This window comes from Thermobia domestica, chromosome 8, assembly GCF_964235325.1.
Source record: "Thermobia domestica chromosome 8, izTheDome1.hap1.1, whole genome shotgun sequence".
NCBI classification, from domain to species: domain Eukaryota; kingdom Metazoa; phylum Arthropoda; class Insecta; order Zygentoma; family Lepismatidae; genus Thermobia; species Thermobia domestica.
Window position 1 is genome coordinate 17,782,843 of NC_137461.1, and position 20,705 is coordinate 17,803,547.

General features: G+C 38.6%; 1 protein-coding gene across 5 annotated transcripts in view; it reads right to left on the reverse strand.

The window, feature by feature from the left end:
* LOC145692731 (phosphatidylinositol-3,5-bisphosphate 3-phosphatase MTMR3) overlaps positions 1–20,705 on the reverse strand; it is an 80,691-nt gene that overhangs the window by 15,854 nt on the left and 44,132 nt on the right. For 4 of the 5 annotated variants that reach the window (XM_081768159.1, XM_081768158.1, XM_081768160.1 and 1 more), the window contains exons 10-12: positions 18,502–18,675; positions 7,515–7,735; positions 1,287–2,304 (exon numbers count right to left, since the gene is read on the reverse strand). In XM_081768159.1, the coding sequence (XP_081624285.1) occupies positions 1,287–2,304; positions 7,515–7,735; positions 18,502–18,675 (1,413 nt within the window). The remainder of the gene's footprint in view (positions 1–1,286; positions 2,305–7,514; positions 7,736–18,501; positions 18,676–20,705) is intronic. The other variant, XM_081768161.1, reaches the window with a different exon arrangement.

Genomic DNA, 20,705 nt, shown 5'->3' on the forward strand with positions numbered 1-20,705 from the left:
TTCTTAAACAAGTCACTGTAAAAGAAAAAGCTACACATAACTATGCCCTCCAAATAATGACACGATAATGATTTCAACATAGCAACGGACTGCAGTAGTATTCTGACCACACCTACAAACTAATACAAGTTTACAACGAATTCATTTACATCACTTTGTATATGGGTTGCACATCAACGAACTTCTTGTACAACTGCAATTTAAACGTATGCAGTAGCTTCTTGAGTTTGAAAGCCAGGTGGCTATATTTGTTCAACGTATGCACTGTAACTAGACAAATGGCTTCTAGAGAATGCCAGAAGACCACCACAACCACCTAATTCACACAATTACGAAGACAACAGGTTTTATTCGTATCGAAGTCAGTATTTCGTTCGCATCAAACTCAACAAGACTACTACGTTCAAACTGTATTTGCATAGAAGTTAGTACTTTTGATTCTTTTTTTCTGTTCGTTTCTAGATGCAGTCAGGAGGAGTCCGTCCTGACATTAAAAACGTACAAGTCTAGGGAGCCCAGTTGATGATAAGGACCGCGGTGGCTCAGTGGTAGAGCGTTCACATCTGGTGCATAGGGTCCTTGGTTCGGTCCCAGTTCACGCTAAATGAACTTTGTGGTGGACAAACACTGTGTGCGTGGGTTTTCTCGGAGTTCTCTTCCCACTTTATTCATTCCACTATTCCATTCATTTCTCATCATCAACGTCTCCTTTAGCCTAGCCGGCATAAGTGTGGGACGTAAAACTCGAAGATTTCATTTCATTTTTTTTTTTTTTTCAGTTGATGATAAGCTGGTGGACAAACACTGTGTGCGTGGGTTTTCTCGGAGTTCTCTTCCCACTTTATTCATTCCACTATTCCATTCATTTCTCATCATCAACGTCTCCTTTAGCCTAGCCGGCATAAGTGTGGGACGTAAAACTCGAAGATTTCATTTCATTTTTTTTTTTTTTCAGTTGATGATAAGCTCTTTTCTTCTACAACTACATATTATATATTCACTATTTTTATTGCATTTTACCCAACAATTTAAAATTCAGACATCCCTCAAATATTGCTGGCTGTTATCTGTACAAACTACCTAATTTCTTTGTTATAATACAGTTAATGGTATTGAAATATCAACGTAAGATACAATTTTGGAAAAATAAATCATGGAATAAAGTAAGAATAACATTAAATATGAAAAGAAAGGGAAAACACACGAGCGGCCAACTACGAAAAAAAGAAAATCTCTGGAAGGAAAAAAAAAAAAAAACTGAAGTTCGAAAGAAAGATAAAACTTACCTTGAAGTCAGCAAAGATCTGTTGTACCCTATTCTGGACATCGTTTTTAATTGGCGCTAATCCGTCCAAGTCCATCTTCTGAGCAAGTATGGCGGCGGTGGAACCTCGTCCAACACCATTGGCCATGCAGTCAGGCAAACGGTCCAACAGTTTTTCATCACTAGGTGTCGCGGGGTATCCTGAACTTGGGGTACGTGAATATAGAGGAGTTGAATAGCGAGATGTCTTACCACTAGAACTACTGGCGCGTGACGGATAGAATGGCGGCGGGGAACCTTCTCTCATGCTAACACTGGATATATCAACACCATTACTTGCCAGGAACTTACGATTAGTGGCACATACCTGACAGTTTGCACATACCTGACAATGTCCAGTGCCCACATCTAAACCTTGTGATGAAACTACACCATTCACCAGCCCTGGGACAGTACAATTTTGTAATGAGGGGACCACTTTCTTAGAGGAATCATTAGTGTCGCCACCAGCTTCACCTGAATGCACTGAAGGTCTCTTGTCCTTGTTATTTAATAGTTGCGCTACTACACTATCACTGGATGTCCTACTCGTACTCTGATCACTACACGGGTCATTGTCCTTAACACTAGAAGAAGAAGCAGACTCCGCAACTAAAGTATCGGTGGAACTTTCAATCGAATTTGGGCCTAACTTTGGTAAAGGGCTTGCACAAACAGTTTCAGACTTAGATTCGGAATTTGGTTCTGTGTCCTCGTTATCAGAATCCTCCTTGGTTGAAAGATCTGCTTGCACATTATTAGTCGTCGGATTAGGTTCTGTTTTATGTGGATTAGTATTAGGTTCTTCTTTGCCTATATCACTACCTTCTGGTTCACTATCGTCCAAGTAACCGTTCAGATACACAGCCGCTCCACCGTTCATCACTTCCAGTCTTACGGACTGCGTCTGCGATTCTACACTGTCGTTCACAACACTAGTATTGTCTCCTGCACAGTCGTCACTTCCTTCCTCCGCTTCAGCATCCAGACTATCGTATTTACTGAAACAAAAAGAGAAATCATAATCTAATAACGGAATAGTACGAAAACAACTAAAACGTAAATGTACAATTTATACTTCTTTTGCAAGTTGTATGTGTCTCATTGTTAAGAGAAGACAACAATAGATACAATCTACTATTTAACTGTATACTTTTGTTTTATATAAACAAGTGAATAAAGAATCTGTTCCAGCAAAATAAAAATCACTATTGGCAACGAACGCCATGCTTTTAAGTGTTACAAAAATTAGTTTTTCTGGGAAATTATGCATGAGAATATATCCTTAACCTCTCATTTTATGCAGCTCTCATCCATGTCGTCTCTCGATTGATGTGTGTTTCATCTTTGGATAACATTATAGTTAAAAAATAATAATAATAATAATTAACCCTGGGAGTACCAACGGGAGTGGGGTACTTTGTGCTCAGTACAGTAAGGTTTTGTAATTACTCCTCTGTTTCTTCAAAATTGCAAGAAAACATATTATTGCTCGGCATGTTTAGCTAATGCGAATACCTTACGATGGTTCAAACTGAACGTCAGTGTGTCTCATAAAATTTCCTATTTTAAGTTGGTGGGTACAAAGTATCCCCCCCCCTAACCGTTGGTAGATGTGATTAGCAAACCTACTCCTAGATGGCAGTATAATAGCTGTTAGTCTTAACCTGTGTATATCCACTTCAGTCTCTGTAGATTTTTGTAAAAGTTTTTAATTTGTTTCTTTTGCGAGATATATTTAATCTTAACAGGTGGGCACAAAATGACCCCCCCCCCCTGGTAGTCCGCGCTAAAAAATAGATAGTGTGAGGGTTAATCATAATGTTGGAATATATTTTATTAGAGTATCGTCCTGCTGGTATCATAGTAAAAAGCTTCAGTAGCCCCACGTAGCTAAGTCGCTAACACTCTTGCCTTTGGTGCGAGCGGTCCCGTGTTCGATTCCCGGTAAGCACGCTCCGTTGAAACGGCGTTAAAAGCTTTTTCAGACTAGCCATCCTGAGTGAGGTTTTTGCTGGGTTTTCCTCATTCACACCAACCAAATGCCGGGATGGTACTTAACATAACGGTCGCAGGTCGCTTCCTTCCTTCCTCATTCCTTTCTAACTCTGCAATTCCCTGGGCAGTGTGATGGCCGAGAGGTGTCATTCCTCATATGTACAGCCCGGATTTATATGCAAAAAGGAATATTTATAGTAACATGCAGACACGTACGGAAAGTAAGTAAGGATTAGTTCGAGATGCATATGATAGCACATATTAAGTGCATATTTTGACTGTACTTCGACGTGCACGCATATTTCGTGAACTTTGCAGGATACTGAATATTTCATAATTTTATTGCTGCATGAAAGCATATTTCAGAGTATATCACAAGAACTCTGAAGCGGATATAACACAGGAAGACATTTGGTGTTTTTCACATGCACCAGGGACTTCTGCTGATGTAGAAAGGAACTTTTCGATCTACAAAACTCCTCATTGATAAACGCAGAGAATTTACAGAAGAAAATCTAAGGAAGATGTTCATAGTTCACTAGCAGCGTTCACCCCGCTTCGCTGCGGTCACCCCGGAACGCAATAAACTTTGTTACTTAGATAATTTTTACTTTTTCGCTTTCAAGTGATATGATAAAAACCATAGAAGATTGCAGTAAATCTTAACATTATATCGCCTGTCATTTATGTTAACCCGCCCCGCTTCGCTGCGGTCATCCCGGTGCTGGCATATTGTAAAAGTGTCTGTAAAAATAAGCAAATCAATTAAAAAATTTTAAACAGAAGATTCAAGCTATTTTCCGCTGTATATCGCCTGTCATTTATGTTAACCCGCCGAGTGACACGGTCATGCGGGTTGCATATAAATACGTTTATTTTTACCTATGATGAACTAATAACAAAGGATTTGTACGTTATGGACACTTGAATGGTCAATTATCTCAAGACACTGGTAATTAAAAATTAAAGTGATATGATAAAAACCATCTAGGGTCCAAATCCTAATAACCCCCCAAAAATGAAAGAAATTGGTTCAGCCGTATTAGCGTGATGAGCGGACAAAGGATTTTGTACGTTCTCTTTTATATATATAGATTGCAATAGAGGTCATTAAGGTCAGATATTTTTGTAAGAATTTGAAATTTTATTTTCTTAGTGTATATTTAAGATTTTCAGTGCATATGTTAAATTTATGTATATTTTAGTGCATTTTTAAAATTTTTCGTGCATATTTGCATGCATACTTCCGGATTTATGCATGGAAATCCGGGCTCTACTCATATGTGTGACAGATAATATAGTCATTGAAGCCTAAAACCTAGAAATCTAATCCCTAATAAAACTCTTCATGAGGGTACACTTCAGAAGGTTTACAAAATAGTTTTCCTCGAAAATTACGTATGAATTTACACAATGAGAGATCTACCGATTGGCCTGTCTCATCTTTGGACTTCCCTCCACCCTACCCCATCCCGTTACACGCCACATACATTTAGAATTTTTTATTTATGTAGATTCTGGTACTCAAAGCCTTACAAGTATTTAAAATTTTCGGACTTCCAAAACTGGTAATGAATTTGATTAAAGATCGTCATACAGTGCGTGAATCTCTCTGTATATATTTACAATATTCATATCTATTTAAACTATAATGAAAGCCAAGACGAAATACTTAATGATGACCGTAACAGAATTACGAATTTTGTTCCAAGAATATACGAGCTTGTCATACGCAAGCAACAAATAAATAAAGACATAGAAATGCATGAACGTCCTTGAAGGCAGTCTCTGGACCCTATCAGTTGCGTATCTTATTCGTGATCTCCTTACCATAATCAAGCAGATAATCTGGATTAATTTTCTCTTAAACGATGCTGCCAATCCTATAGAAGAGCCAGCAAGAGAAGGTCTCTGACAGCTCGCAGCGGCGTTGCCACTACTTATGTGCCAAGGCTTTTTCGGTGCATCTATAATGGCCTCTTATTGGTGTAACACAGAGTGACCGTGGTTGGTAACAGTAGCTTCAAAAGTAGGGACTGCATTTTCCTGGTGCATTTGGTCAGAAACTTCAGGGACCATCTCCCGATGACTCCTCTCTAGTAATAATTCATCATGCCTCAAAGATGCAGCAACTTTAGGATGGATTTAAAACTAAGGAATAGTATGAAGAAAGTGGAGGAAAAAACGATAGCAAAAGGAGTGATGTTTCAAATATCATAATAGTTTCAAGAAGAATGAATAAAACAAATATGTGGCCCTAAGAAAGATATTTTGAACGGAAGTGTGGTAGTGTTATTCTAGATTATTATTTTAATCCCATAAGGACAGGTATTTTCCAAATAAATTTAGTACTCTTTCCGAACAGATCTTGTACATTTTCCCAGTACTACTATAAAACTAACACCTATTAAAAAAATGAATAAAAATAGATCTAGAGTTACGTACCAATGTTTCAGGATAATAAAATAACATTGATAATGAAATATTGCTCAGAAAGGAACTAGTATACGAGAAAGGATCAGAAACTAAGGTTACAAGGCCAATATTTCTGGAGTTTCGTCTGTTATGGAGGAATGAGGAGTATGTGGTAATTTTACATGGAGTTGGCAACTATCCAGTTTCATCCACCCACCACCTACGGCACTAGTTGTAGGTAAACACAAATGACGACTCGTTTGAAAAACCAGTTTCGCGAAGAAGCGCGCGATTTCTGTGGGCGAAACATGTAACCGCGGCTGAAATTTACCGGCAGTTGGTAGATGTTTTCGAAGAGACTGTAATGTCTCGTCAGCATGTAGCAGAATGGTGTCGAAAGATTGCGGCTGGTAAAGGAAACGTCATCGAAGAGGAGCACAGTGGCCGTCCCAGCACGGCATCAACAGATTTGAAGCAGTTTCGCTGGGACATTATTGACCATCCTTCCTTCAGTCCGAACCTCGCTCCACGCGACTTTCACCTGTTCCCGCACTTGAAGAAGCACCTAAGAGGCCATTGCTTCGCTTGAGACGAGGAGGTGAAACACTGTGACAAAATGAGTGAAAAAGCACGCAAGGATAGCATTTTTACTCGGAAAGAATCCACGTGTCTCAACCAATTTGGAGTCTATGTCGAAAAATAACTTAATGTATGTACCATCTGTTGGTTACATTATTTGTACAAAATAGTATATACATGTTTCACTGCAGACTTTGTAACTTTACTTTCTGATCATCCCTCGTAAATGTGAAGACCCGTAGATATTTGGCGTGTGTCCTGCACTAAAAACAACATGGCCAGGAATCGAACCTAAAACAAAAACTTTCCTATAAAAGCAACTTAACCAGAATATTGAATACATAATTAAAATGTTGAAAAAACTCCACTTATAACAGTATATTAAAATAATAATAATAATAATAATAATAATAATAATAATAATAATAATAATAATAATAATAATAATAATAATAATAAAAGGTACAATTTCGAAAGATATGTGCATTCATCAAACTTCGTAGTAGCTTTCTGTATCTAGCACGAAGCAAGAAGTACAAAACAAATAACATTTTTAATTTTCTCTTTGTCTCAGTGTTTAAAGTTTTAAATTGGAATATGTTAGTCCTTGAGCAGGTACACGGTGTCTACTAAAATTCCAAAATGAAATTTCGTGACCTTTCTTTCCCAAACCATAAAATTTAGTAACATTCTCAAGAGGAAATTAAGGTGCAAATTAGGCCGAATTTTGATGCATGCGATAGAAGCGTGTTTTGCTAGCGATTTGATAGCGTCTAAAGCCGACCATAGACATTTTTGGTGGTGAATTTTGACGTTTTATAGAATAAAATTTTCCAGTCTGTACTTGCATTTGAAAGATATATATATATATATATATATATATATATATATATATATATATATATATATATATATATATATATAAAAGTGACCAACAAACTAAATTTCGTGACTTTTTCTTGACTTTCATGACCATTTTCTGATTTCGTGACATTCGTGATAGACACCCTGAGGTATCTCCTTCAGAAATCCAAATTTATTCACGAACTACTTTTATTTTCAATTCAAGGATTTCAACATTCGTTCGTTTGCCTACCAATTAAGACGGACGTTGTCCGTTGAAACTATTTGGTCATTTGAATAACAGGACGCTTTACGTGAGCTTTTTTTAACATTATAATTAGTATATCTTTGATTATTGGTAAATCTTTCAACTCACCTGTCCATTATATTAGGATCACTAGAACGTCTTTGAAACTCGGTTCCATGCTCGCTGGCCGTTAGTAGATCGTCGCATGAGCGTGTCTTGATCATCCCTATCCGTGGTTCTTCCTCCACCTCTTCCTCCGTCGCAGAGACTTCCGAACTCACTCCAATGCCTCCAAGATACACCTCCGTCCATAACACAAGGTCACGGACATTACAAGATGGCCACAATACCTGCATACACAAAAACAGATGAATACACATATAAGGATACTTGCTAATGTATGCTACAGGAAACATATCTATAATTCAAAAAATAAGCACTGATCTTGTACCAAAGTTTTCGGAATATCCTATGTTCCAATATTTCAAGAAAGTTTTCTTCGAGAGTGAATTTGTAAGGTGAAAAAAAAGCAGCAGTGCGCCAAAATTTAAAAAGAAAAATTGATAAAAGATTAAATGCTTATTTTCTGAACTAAACATATCAGACTTACAGGAATTATATAACGAAGGGCTTTTACATATAGTTATACAAGCAAGTGCGAAAGACGGAGATGCCACTTGAATTGTTGACCAGGACATTATCAACCGCCCAGTAAGCACATGAAGCTATTACATGGCATTTCCACTTGAGGGTGAACAATACACTGTGATAGTGTTTCTACCCACACCATGCGATCGACATTCAATCGGAAGACGCTGAGCCTGGTCACATCAAGAAACAATCATTCTTCTATTTCAACTGCGGATATTTGAATATCGAATATATAAATCAGACCTGTCACTCAATGATTTTTATTTGTTTGGTTCTTTCGAGAAATACTTCACATTTTTGCTGGCTAACATGGTTAAGTAATACAAGGCATTAGGCTGGCGATGGCAAGTCCTGTAGGCCGGAGATTCGAATCTTGCTTAGGGTATGGATGTAGCGTATTGCCCCTGCAAAATTCATTCCTCAGAGTCTCCTTTAGCCTAAAGAGTAGTCCATGGAACGTAAATTATATATATATATATATATATATATATATATGAAGGGTACGGGGAAAAAACAAGGAATGTCCATGTATGAGCTTTTTCGGGTGCTTTGTCCTATCTGTTGGTGACTCTTGGTTCTATTTGACTGTATATACCATGCATGCGTAGATGTAAAAATGTCCATGTAAAAAGGGGCAAAAGATGTAACAAACCCTATTCTTTTTACGCGGTTTTCAATATTAAAACGCCGTTTTCTCGAAAATGCAGTTTTGTGATATTCCTTCTTTTTTCCCCTTACCCTTCATATATATATATATCGGGTGTCAAAAAATTCCACCGACAAACTTTGGGAGGTAAATCCTCTCATACGAAGAAACAAAAAGTCTTAGTAAACATGGGTTCGGAAACGCGTTGTTTCGGAGATATGAGGCGCCGAAACCGTGGGAAATGAATCTTCAAATGCGTATATTTCAGAAACTATTCAACGTAGAGGGTGCGGTTTAAAAACTCACCAACGAAGTCATACCTGCTCTTGTTAAACATGCATGTTTCATAATCTTGCAATGCCTGCGGAAGGGATTCCCCAAAGGAGCATAGGGATTCCCGGATAATCTGCCGAGTGAAGATGGCTCGAAAGGGGTATGAATGGACGACTTCCTCACCCGTTAACAGTACTTCCTGGTACCAAGACGATAACTCAAACGGATACAAAATAACGGACACTTGTATACCTGTTGTGTGTGGTTGCATAACCGCCACGTACGGATGATGCCCAATAATGAATTTCGGAATATGAAGTACTGTGAATATGCAGTCGAAGGTTCGTAGTGAGGCAAGTGCGGTGTTGCTACAGCATAACACAAGAAGCAGAGTGATTGAGAGCTGTTGAAACTAGATGCAAACCCGCTATCAAAATGTACCTAAAGTATCGTGGACAAATGTATGTTAAATATGCAGCATTGTGGAGTATAGTATTAACATACGTAAGAAGCAGCTGACAAATGACCTCCTGGGAATAGCGATAATGTGATTCGCATATTAGTAGCATAGTTGGTGCCGTGCAATGCTGTAAAGCATAACCTCCAGTCACACAAATAAAATACACAAAGCACAAATACAGAAAAAGACGAGTCAATGCAGGAAATGGTGTTTGTAATTCACTTGTATCTTACAACGTCACGAAATCTACTAAAAATGTGAACCATTGACTTCAATACACAAGAGATAGCGTCGAAGCACTTCGTTTCGCACACTAGGAAAAATGTTGTGGTTAACACGAATTCTTGCGGAAGCCTCGACAATGTGGCCCACAAGGTCCAATTCATTCTCCACTGGTGTCTGGTAGACCAACTCCTTCATGTATCCCCATAGGTAAAAGTCCACAGGTGTCATATCCGGTGATCTAGGAGGCCATGTTACAGGAGCCGCATGCCCGATCCATCGATTCCCAAACATATCAGAAAGTACATTTTGAACACGCCGCGGCCGATGGGGTGGACCTCCGTCATGCTGGAACCACATTTGTCGCCGGACTGCAAGGGGGACATTTTCTAGCAGTTCCGGGAGTACCTCTGAAAGAAACACACTTTAAGTATGCATGTTCAGTCGTGGAGGTAATACATAAGATCCTACTAAGACATTATTCACTATACCGGCCCACACATTAACTGTGAATCGTTCTTGATGACCTCGGCGAAACATTGCATGCGGATTGTTTGCTGCCCACATATGCCTATTATGAGCATTGTAACATCCGTCACGAGTAAAACTACTCTCATCTGTGAACAAAACATGCCGCGCGAACTGCGCATTCTCCACACACTGCCGCAGGTACCATCGGGCAAATCGCACACGTGTGGGATATGGATAGAAATGTTCTTTATGTAGGACATTCCACATTTGCTGGTGCTGAACATGCAACACATGTCCAACGGCCCGCGTGGTTTTTCAGGGATTTTGTTCAAATTGGTCCAACACATTCTCTTCGAATGCTGGTGTTCTTACTGTTTGTGGTCTTCCTGCATCAGGCCGGTGTATATGTAAGGAACCTGATTCTCGCAGCTGCCGATCAATTGACGTAAATGTAGTGTGATGGGGGCACCGTCGTTCTGGAAAACGTTCTCTATACAGTCTGTGTCTCCCTTGCATTTCCCAAAGCTGCACCATATGCCAGATACATATCACTTAATTCTGGCCAAGTAAACTCCATTTTCCACTACGGTGTTTTATAAAGCACAGACAGTAAGCACTGCACACAAGCACAGTCGCTTCCAGAATACACGTCAGTCTTCGGTAGACTAGCTTCTTTAGGTGCTCGTCTGTCATATGGCTTAGAGTCGAATCCCACTAACAGCATGACTCTGTTAATCAATGTTTATTTTATCTCTTCTATCGTATTTTTGTTCCTATAAACAGTTTTGGACGTAAGACAAACGCCATGTACTGTCATTTCAAGGACAATTCTTTTTGTTGAATATTCTGGACTCAGTTAAAATTATCGTGTGAAACTGAAATACCTCTTACATGTTTTAATATTTAAAGAAGACCAGAAACCAATTTCCTTACACACAGTAAAATGATAATCAATGTTGTTTTTGTTTTTCAAGGTCGACAATACCCTACAGAGTTCGACTGCGTGTGCATTTAAGTGCAGCCTAAATCTGTTTACATTATGAGAGTTAATGACATCCGACGACTAAAGTTCAGACACAAACGCAGGCGATCTTGCGGCCAGAGCGTTTATAGAGGTACCATCTTGGCATTCGACTTGTGAAACTGAAGAAAGCCACTCAGAATGGTTGAACAAAGAGTGGCGAATCTAGGGTGGGGTCGGGGGACCTTGGTCCCCCAATTTTGCTGCGTTACTAGAAAATCACTAATGTCATAAATACCAAAACGCAGTCCAAATTACGTATTTTACATAGCAAAATACTGACACCCCCTCCCCCGCCAGTTTTTACTTTCAAGATCGGCTACTGAACACAATGATCGAACCCGGTTCTCTCTACACTTAATCTACTGTGGTTGCTAAATTGGAATAGGCGTATAGATTTGAGGCTCCAGCAGTTGCATTGTAAGCAAAAATAAACATGAGAAGAGTATGACGTTATGATTATTATTTTGTAATAACGTCCCCACCTTATAGACCTAACAAAATGGACACGAAGACAATCTTGATGTAACTTTAAATGGAGGAATAAAGACAAGATATAAAATATGAAGGTGGTTTATTGTTCTGTTTACATATTTTGGAATCCGTTAACACGAGCGGCTTGGGTAACCGAAGAGAAAACGAAACCGTAGCAGGACTTACGTTTAATTTAACGAGCTAAACCAATTCATTTAGATATCACATTCGCGCACTACAGTATCATTCAATTGTACGTTTATAACAATTGTTTATTGTTTGATTTTTATTTGTTAAGATGTTCAACGTCCCTTTTCAGCAGCGGCGCTATATGGAGACGGGACCCAAAGTTTCAAATGCGATCCGATCCATCTCTTAGTTGTTGAGTCCAAAGCTTGGACTCTTAGTGGGGATTGATCCCGCGACACGGCGCGCCAACGTGCAACCTTGCTTTCTGTTGCTTCCTTGCTTATCCACGTAACGATGTAATAACTGAAAGGAACAAGTACCATTGAAATCAGGTGGATGGTTGCAGACTTATTAAGATAATGCATATGATTTCAAATCACAAATCTCTTATACATTTAATCAGATCATTCATGTAATGTACTTAACATTGGGTCTCGTTCATTAGTGACATTCACTCAGTTCACTAGACATAACGATATTTGTAGCCATTGCTAAACATTACGCATATCTGGAAATGTGCTGACTGTATTCGCTATCGTGCTATTTGGGGGGTTTCCTTTGCATCAAGTGTTTTCACAATTTCAAGCACTCTGCTTCGTGTTATGCTGTAGCAACACCGCACGTGCCTCACCACGAACCTTCGACTGCATATTCACAGTACTTCATATTCCGAAATTCATTATTGGGCATCGTCCGTATGTGGCGGTTATGCAACCACACACAACAGGTATACAAGTGTCCGTTATTTTGTATCCGTTTGAGTTATCGTCTTGGTACCAGGAAGTACTGTTAACGGGTGAGGAAGTCGTCCATCCATACCCGTTTCGAGCCATCTTCACTCGGCAGATTATCCGGGAATCCCTATGCTCCTTTGGGGAATCCCTTTCGCAGGCATTGCAAGATTATGAAACATGCATGTTTAACAAGAGCAGGTATGACTTCGCTTGTGAGTTTTTAAACCGCACCCTCTACGTTGAATAGTTTCTGAAATATACGCCTTTGAAGATTCATTTCCCACGGTTTCGGCGCCTCATATCTCCGAAACAACGCGTTTCCGGACCCATGTTTACTAAGACTTTTTGTTTCTTCGTATGAGAGGATTTACCTCCCAAAGTTTGTCGGTGGAATTTTTTGACACCCTGCATATATATATATATATATATATATATATATATATATATATATATATATATATATATATATATAAATGGGATCTCACGACGAGCTGCGAACCTGTGTGATGGTTTTGTGCCGGGGCCACGGTGACTCAATGGTAGAACATTCATCTCTGGTGCGTCGTGAAGTGAACTTCGTGGTAGACAAATACCGTGTACTTAGGTTTTCTCAGAGATTTCCTGTTTCCTACCATTTCCTTCATTCCACCACTATAATCCATCTAATCATCACAGTCTCACTTTCGGTGCATAATCGTGGGACGTTCAACTCAAAAAGACTTGTACAACTTACTAACTAAAGTCTTCTTCCAGCAAGACATACACTAAGTCCTGAAGCAATGAAATCGTTGGTTTCACGGTCATGATAACGATTTCTAACTACATGGTTGCCCGTACGGAATCCTACGTACACAGAGTTTAATTACTTTTAGCATCAAGACCACATGAAGATTGAACCTTTGATGAACATGGGATTAGTACCCCATGTACTCTAATCAGAAACAGTATTCATACGCAGACATCTCCACTCGTCTTTCAGTGGCAACACATAGTTTGGATTCCAAATTAATGTGTAGTCTACATCTAAAATAGCCTCAAAATATCCCATTCTAGACGGATTAAGGTTCCAATAGTTTATTGAATGGTGGAAAATGAAATCAATAACAAGTAAATGGCATTTGTGATGCAAAGCTGAGTTACGTGACTCAATCCTCGTAAGCGTAACGAAACAACCATTCACTGCCATTTATTAGTAGCAGTCTTGGGAAGTAACGTAACGCGTTACTTTTTAAGTAAAGTTTTCTAGTAATGCGTTCTATTTTTTCTAAAGTAACTGTAACGGTAACGCGTTACATTTCGGATGAGTAACTACAATATATGTATATATTTTTTTCGGAAACAAATGTTTCTTTCCTGTAAGTGAATTTCTCAGAATGGAACAATGGAACATGAACGATGTCAGTGACCGAGAATTCCTGCACTGTTCGCCTTTTCCCGTTTCGCCTTATGACCTCTAGCAATGAAATTAGCATGTAAAACCTGTTATCACTTTTCATCTTAATGCAAGGCGGAATGGGAAATTCGATGTGCATTTTCCCGTTTCGCCTTACGAATTTTACGTTGGTAGGCTTGCAAATACATTCATAGATACAATTTGATTTGTTTATTTACATAACAAAATATAGTGCCACTTGCTGCTTTTGGAAGATGAGGACAGCCTCAGGGAAATCACGTGTACTGATTGCAAGCACCTGGAAGATTTTGACAGCTCCAAATCAATACATTCAGTGAGTGAACTACGAGTGCAATGGTACTGGTAGTCTATTTTAATGGTGTTGTTTTTATAAAGATGGAGAACGAAAATATTTTATCGTTCGAACATTTGAAAGAATACTTTTTCTTAAAAGCTGAAGATGATGGTGAACAGCAGTGGCGTATTTAGTGGTGGGGTTTCCGGGCTTAAGCCCCCACCGAAATCTTACTTACTATAGTAAAGTATATAAAATATCTTGCAGAATTTTCACATTTTCAGGCAAAGCCCCACCGAAACAAAATCGTAAGTACGCCACTGCTGAACAGAATTTAAGTAAAGTGGTGCCCCAGCGGGAAATATTTATCAACAATTAGGGTGCCATAATGAACGACATTCAGTAAGTGTTTAATATGAATAAATGGTGTTCTGATGAGCAGGCCTACTTTATTGATGTAATGTTGATGGTATGTAATATTAGGGTTCTTTTAGATCAGTTTGCATATCCTAAAATCCCGTTGATTGTACAGTTTGGAACAACTAGCTTTAAAAAGCATGTATCGATTTTAGAGTTATTGGCAATTTTGATTCATCCCCAGTTCGTGTGTTCTCATTTCGTCAGTTGTACTGTAATGTTTCTCTATATTCTGTATTTTTAATTTTACATAGCAACATTGTTATTATTATATAATTAGTTAAGCAGAATAATAATAAGCAACCATATTTCTAACGCATAGGGATGGGCACGAGTCAAGCTAAAACACGACTCGAATCCAAGTCGAGTTTCGAGTCGAGTCAAAAGTAATATTCTCGAGTCGAGTTCCGAACCGATTCACTGTTTTCGGCGTCGAGTTTCGAGTCCAGTCGAGTTTGATAAGTGGCTCGCTCGTTTTAACTCGTTTTGAAATCATGGGCTGATTACACTGGAAAGCGAAAGCCATGAGAAATGTAAGCTAAGCAGTAATATGGTATACTTTTAGTGTTGCTCACGAGAGCGGACATTGCTCGCATCTCGTCTCGTCTCGATAGTGAGACTACAAGAGATTTTTTTAACAAGCTTAGCTCGGCTCGGCTTAACTAAGCCGATGGCTCGAGCTGGCTTGGTTGGGATAAGCCATCTGCTCGGTTCGACTCAACTGAGCGAAGGGCTCTAGCCGACTCGGTTGGGTGAATTGTTGGCTCAGCTCACTTCTCGGTTTGAGTCGATAGTGAATGAGCTGTGAGCCGATCTGCTCGAGTCGTTAACAATTCTCAACCCAGGCCGAGCAGTTTTGAAGATATTTGGCCAGTGCCCTATAACTTTTAACAACGTTTGGCTCGAGCCCGAATACTCAACCTAGACCCTCAACTCAAATCCAGAAGCTCGTGAACAATGCCCTTTACTCCTAGACTTCACGACTACCGAGGTTGGCAATCAACTGCCTTTTTAGTATTCATATATAAACCGCCTATCTTTCATGTTTATACACAGTGTTGTTATAATAATAATAATAATAATAATAATAATAATAATAATAATAATAATAATAATAATAATAATAATAATAATAATAATGATAATAATAGAAGAAGAAGAAAAAGAAGAAGAAGTTGTAGTAGTAGTAGTACCATTGATAATAATTATATTGTCTATGTAAGATACTTGAAGAGAGTACTTGAAACTCGACCCGAATTCGAGTCGAGTTGGAGGAAATTTTTCAAACCGAGTTCTCGGCTCGAGCTCTAGGATGTCTGTTTTTAGTCGAATCGAGTTTCAAAGAAAACTTGCTCGAATTCACATGTGCCCAACCCTACGAGTAACGCAGTATGGCATTTTAGTCAATGTTACGTTACATTAAAATGTTCATATAGTTGTCAAGTAAAAATTTGTCCTTGCATTTACATAAATGGATTCAGAACGTGCAATAATAATAATAATAATAATAATAATAATAATAATAATAATAATAATAATAATAGCGGTAGTAATAGCAGTCCGGAAAACTGAAGTAATAAGATTTTTTCCACATATTCAAAGTTTCGGACCTAAAAGTAACGCGTTAGTAACGCGTTACTTTCGAAGTAAAGTAACAGTTACTTTTTTGAGGCAAGTAACGCGTTACTAACGCGTTACATTTTAAGAGAGAGTAAAGTAACTTGTAACGCGTTACATTTTTACAAGTAACTTACCCAACACTGATTAGTAGTAAATTTCACACACGTAGTATCCCAGGAAATGATATAACTCTTTCAAGTCATAAAGAAAGGCATAAGTGTTTAATTTGATAATGCTTAGTATATGAGAACTCCTCCTTTCAAACCAATCTATGTCGCAATCATTATTACTTTATTATTATTATTATTATTATTATTATGCAGTTCAAATCGTCTGGGACAATTCAAATACAAAAGTACGTAAATTTATTCAATTTGCTAATGCTAAGTATACCAAATTGCTTTTGGAAAACCATTCCAAAATGACATAATCGGTCACAACAAACAATTCCACTTCACAAGCACTTTCACAATAACACATCGTCGTTTAAGTTTCTTCGATATAACTCAGTTTTAATGATAGCATTTCAGGAAACAAATTAAATCAAGCTGAACGAAACACAAGGTCTGTCCAAAAAGTATCCGACTATCGAGTGACAATAGTACTAACTTGACATGTTTTAGTTTCTAATAATCTTAAAAAATAGGTGCCAACAATTTTCATACATCAAATCCAACGATTCGTCCATTATTGGAAGCAGGTCTGGAACGCCTTATTTGCCTCATATTCTCTCTGGTGTCGACACGTGTAAACTTGGATTCCTTTTTAATTTTTAGGTAAAGCCAGAAGATGCAAGGAGCCATTTCTTAAGGGCGGGGGAATATTGCGAACGACAGAAATGTTCCTTACCAGAAGATTCTGAATAGCAAGAGCGAAATAAACCGGTGACTTAACGTGATGGATCTGCCAGATGTGTGATGACCACAGATCTAATCTGTTTCGACGAACTGCATCTCATACGGGACGGAGAACATCAAGATACTAATTCTTTTGTATTCGTGATGTATAATTCCGCAGCAGTCGAAGAAAACACTTAATATCACTTTGATTTAGCTCCGCACCATTCACGGGTATCAGGACCAATGTTGACGGCTTACAGGACGTTCTGTATTAACTTACACGCGGAGTTGTTCCTGTTCCTGTGAAAGCAGGTTGAGCACAAACTTTCCAACGACCCTATGCATACAAAGATCTTCACTTAAAATTGCATATGGAGAAACTTTGCCCATATCAACAAGATCCACTAAAGGATGGTCCTCCAAGATGAAAGCCTGTACTCCATTCCCTTAACTATCTCCGGATAATAGCTTGTAGAAGGGCCTTCCACAACACTGACGTCAGACGTTCTCTCTGATGTTTGGCCTTGTATGAACCGGTTATACAAATCTTTTAATTGCGTAATCTCCATTCCATAGTCTCCAAATGCATGTTGAATCTTCTTTGTTTTCGTTTGCATGTCTGGCAGAACTTCATGCACCAACTTTGCTTTACAAGTTTGTGGTTAGGATTCCATGTTAATCAGTAGCTCCCGTCTCATATAGCCGCGCTGCTCAACAAAACGTTAAACTCAAAATCAACTCAACTCAACTCAACGCTCTGTCATCTAATTCTAAAAACAAACAACACAACACAGCAAAGAACACGAGTACAACACAGAACATTCAGCTGTCTATTAGACATTGAAGCATGTGACGATTACACCACTAGCCAGACATGCGCATAAAAGACGTCTCTATCTCTGTGGCCACTGTTTGCATATTACGATTGTTATTTTCAAGTGAGAAAGAAGTCGAATATTTACTGGGAAGGCCTTGTATACTGCAGAACTAAAATTTAAGCCTCACATACACTGCGTAGCACACATTTCAGTAATTTGAAGGACGAAATAAGAGCAAAATTTTCCAGCAAGAAACACAATGAAACGTCTCAACATATTTCGCGCAGTAAATGCTGCCCATACTCAGGACAGGAAGGAACATACATACATACATATTATACATATATAAGGCGACACTTCATCGACACACTGTACAAACTACGTGAGGATATATTGCCCGAAATGCATAGACGTCTTCTATTATGTTTTGTTTCGGAAAGCTGAAAAGGTAAGCCTTTGATGTTATTATTTTTAGTTTTGATGCCTAAATTGTACATATAATTAAATCAAAAGATAATTTAGCAAAATAATTACCAAAAGGTAATAAAATAAAGAAAGAAGTTTAATTATACGGAAATTAGAGTAAGAATTACCTGATCCTTTACTGTATACAAGTAATTCCTGAAGCATGACTGACTATCGCTCGCTCGAAGGAATTTCCACACTGAATATGTACGCTCGTATACTCTATGAGCTATACGCTCCTGCGTTGAATTGCAGAGGAATGTTCCGAATAGATTTGAGTATGTATGCTGAGCTAATTTTACCTGAAAAAAAAATAAATAATTTATTGAAAGTATTAACCACTGAACAAACAAATTAGAATAAGCAGCAGTATTTTCAGTAAGTAAAAATAACACCATAATGTTTTGATATTATAGTCGAACCAATAGAACATGTATATTAAAAAACACATTATTATAGTATTAACTAAAAAATAAGATGTTTACAAAAAGTAGGTGTTTGGAAAAAAAAAAAAAAAACATTTATCCATTATTCTTCATTTGAAATTTTTTGTGAGACCAAATAGCATTCAAAGAAATGCCACTTAATATTTCATATATGAGGGAGAATCAAAAACTAAGGTTACAAGGATGATATTTCTGAAGTTTTATCTGTTATAGATAAATAAGGAGTATGCGGTAATTTTAATACATGGAGTTGGCAACTTTGCCAAGTTTCAGCCACCCGCCACCTACCGCGCTAGTTGTAAGTAAACACAAATGGCAAATCGTTTGGAAAACTGGTCTCGCGAAGAAGTAAGGTCAGTTATTCTATTTCTGTGGGCGAAACATGTAACCGTGGCTGAAATTCACCAGTAGCTGGTAGAGGTTTTCGAAAAGACTGTAATGTCTCGTCAGCATGTCACAGAACGGTTTGCGGCGGGTGGAGAAAACGTAACCGACGAGAAGTGTAATGGCCGACTCAGCATGCTGTTGAAGCAGTTTCGATGGAACATCACTTGATCCCTCTCCCTACAGCCCAGACCTTGGTCCAAGCGAGTTTCACCTGTTCTCGTACCTGACAGAGCACCTTGGAGGCCGTCGCTTCGCTTCAGACGAGGAGGTGAAACACTTCGTGACAACGTAACTGAACAACGACAGGATTTTTACCAAGAAAGAATTTTCAAATTCATCCCAAGATGCGACAAATCCCTCAACCGATATGGAGACCATATCGAATGTATTATCTGTTGGCTGTATTGGTTGTATGAAATAATATATACACGTTTCACTGCAGGCTTTGTAACCTTACTTTCTGATCATCCCTCGTACATCTCACCAACGTTAGGAATTAATGATTGTTGTAAAAATGAAATCTCTAAGTTTTACGTTCCACGGTTATGCCGGTTAGGCTAAAGGAGACGGTGATAATGAGAGATGAGTGAAATGGTGGAATGAAGAAAGTGGGAGGAAACGGGAGAACCCCGAGAAAACCCACGAGCACGGTGTTTGTCCACCACAAAGTCCACACGGCGCAAGCTGGGATCGAACCAGGGACCCCAAGCACCGGAGGTGAACGCTCTACCACAGTCACCGCGCCCCCTTAATGATTGTTGTGTATATGCACGGAACTGAATGACTGATTTGGACTTACGTCCTTGGTCAGTAGTGAGGTTATACAGGACACGACGTAAAGGTATGAGTGGTATCTGAACCACTGTAGACAGACCCATCGAGAATCAAACACAGAACCTCGTGCACCGAAGGCAAACGTGGTAGCCACTGTACAAGAAAGGTCATACAATTTTTGTGCAAGCGTTTTCACACTTTAATTTCCATGTTTTGAGACAAAAAGTGCATTTCGCACAATCAGACTTTGTTAATAGCATAGGCTGCTGGTACAGTCCGCTGCAAAAAACCTGCAACATGAGCATGTAAATTTATTGAGAAAATGCGTCTAAAAGCGCCTTGAATCAACATAACGTCTAAGTAGCACGCATCATGCCAGGAGAAACCTCGGCGTCCAACCCTGCACACTTATTTTGGCGCAAAAAACTTCGTCGTTTCACAATAAATTTACATGCTCATGTTCCAGTTTTTTTTTTTTTTTTTTTTTTTTTCTGCGGACTATACCAACTCATTTTCTTGTGTCTACTGATATCGCTGGCGACCTCGCCCTGTTTTATATCCGAGAATTTTACGATATGACTCATCGTTTTAGTATAGATACGAAAATACGATCAATTGCATGTTATGCAACAATATGAAGAACAAAACGAAGTGTAGCAACAATGCAGCCAGCTTTGAAGTTGGAAGTAATGGAATCTATGCAACCGATCCACATAAATTACACG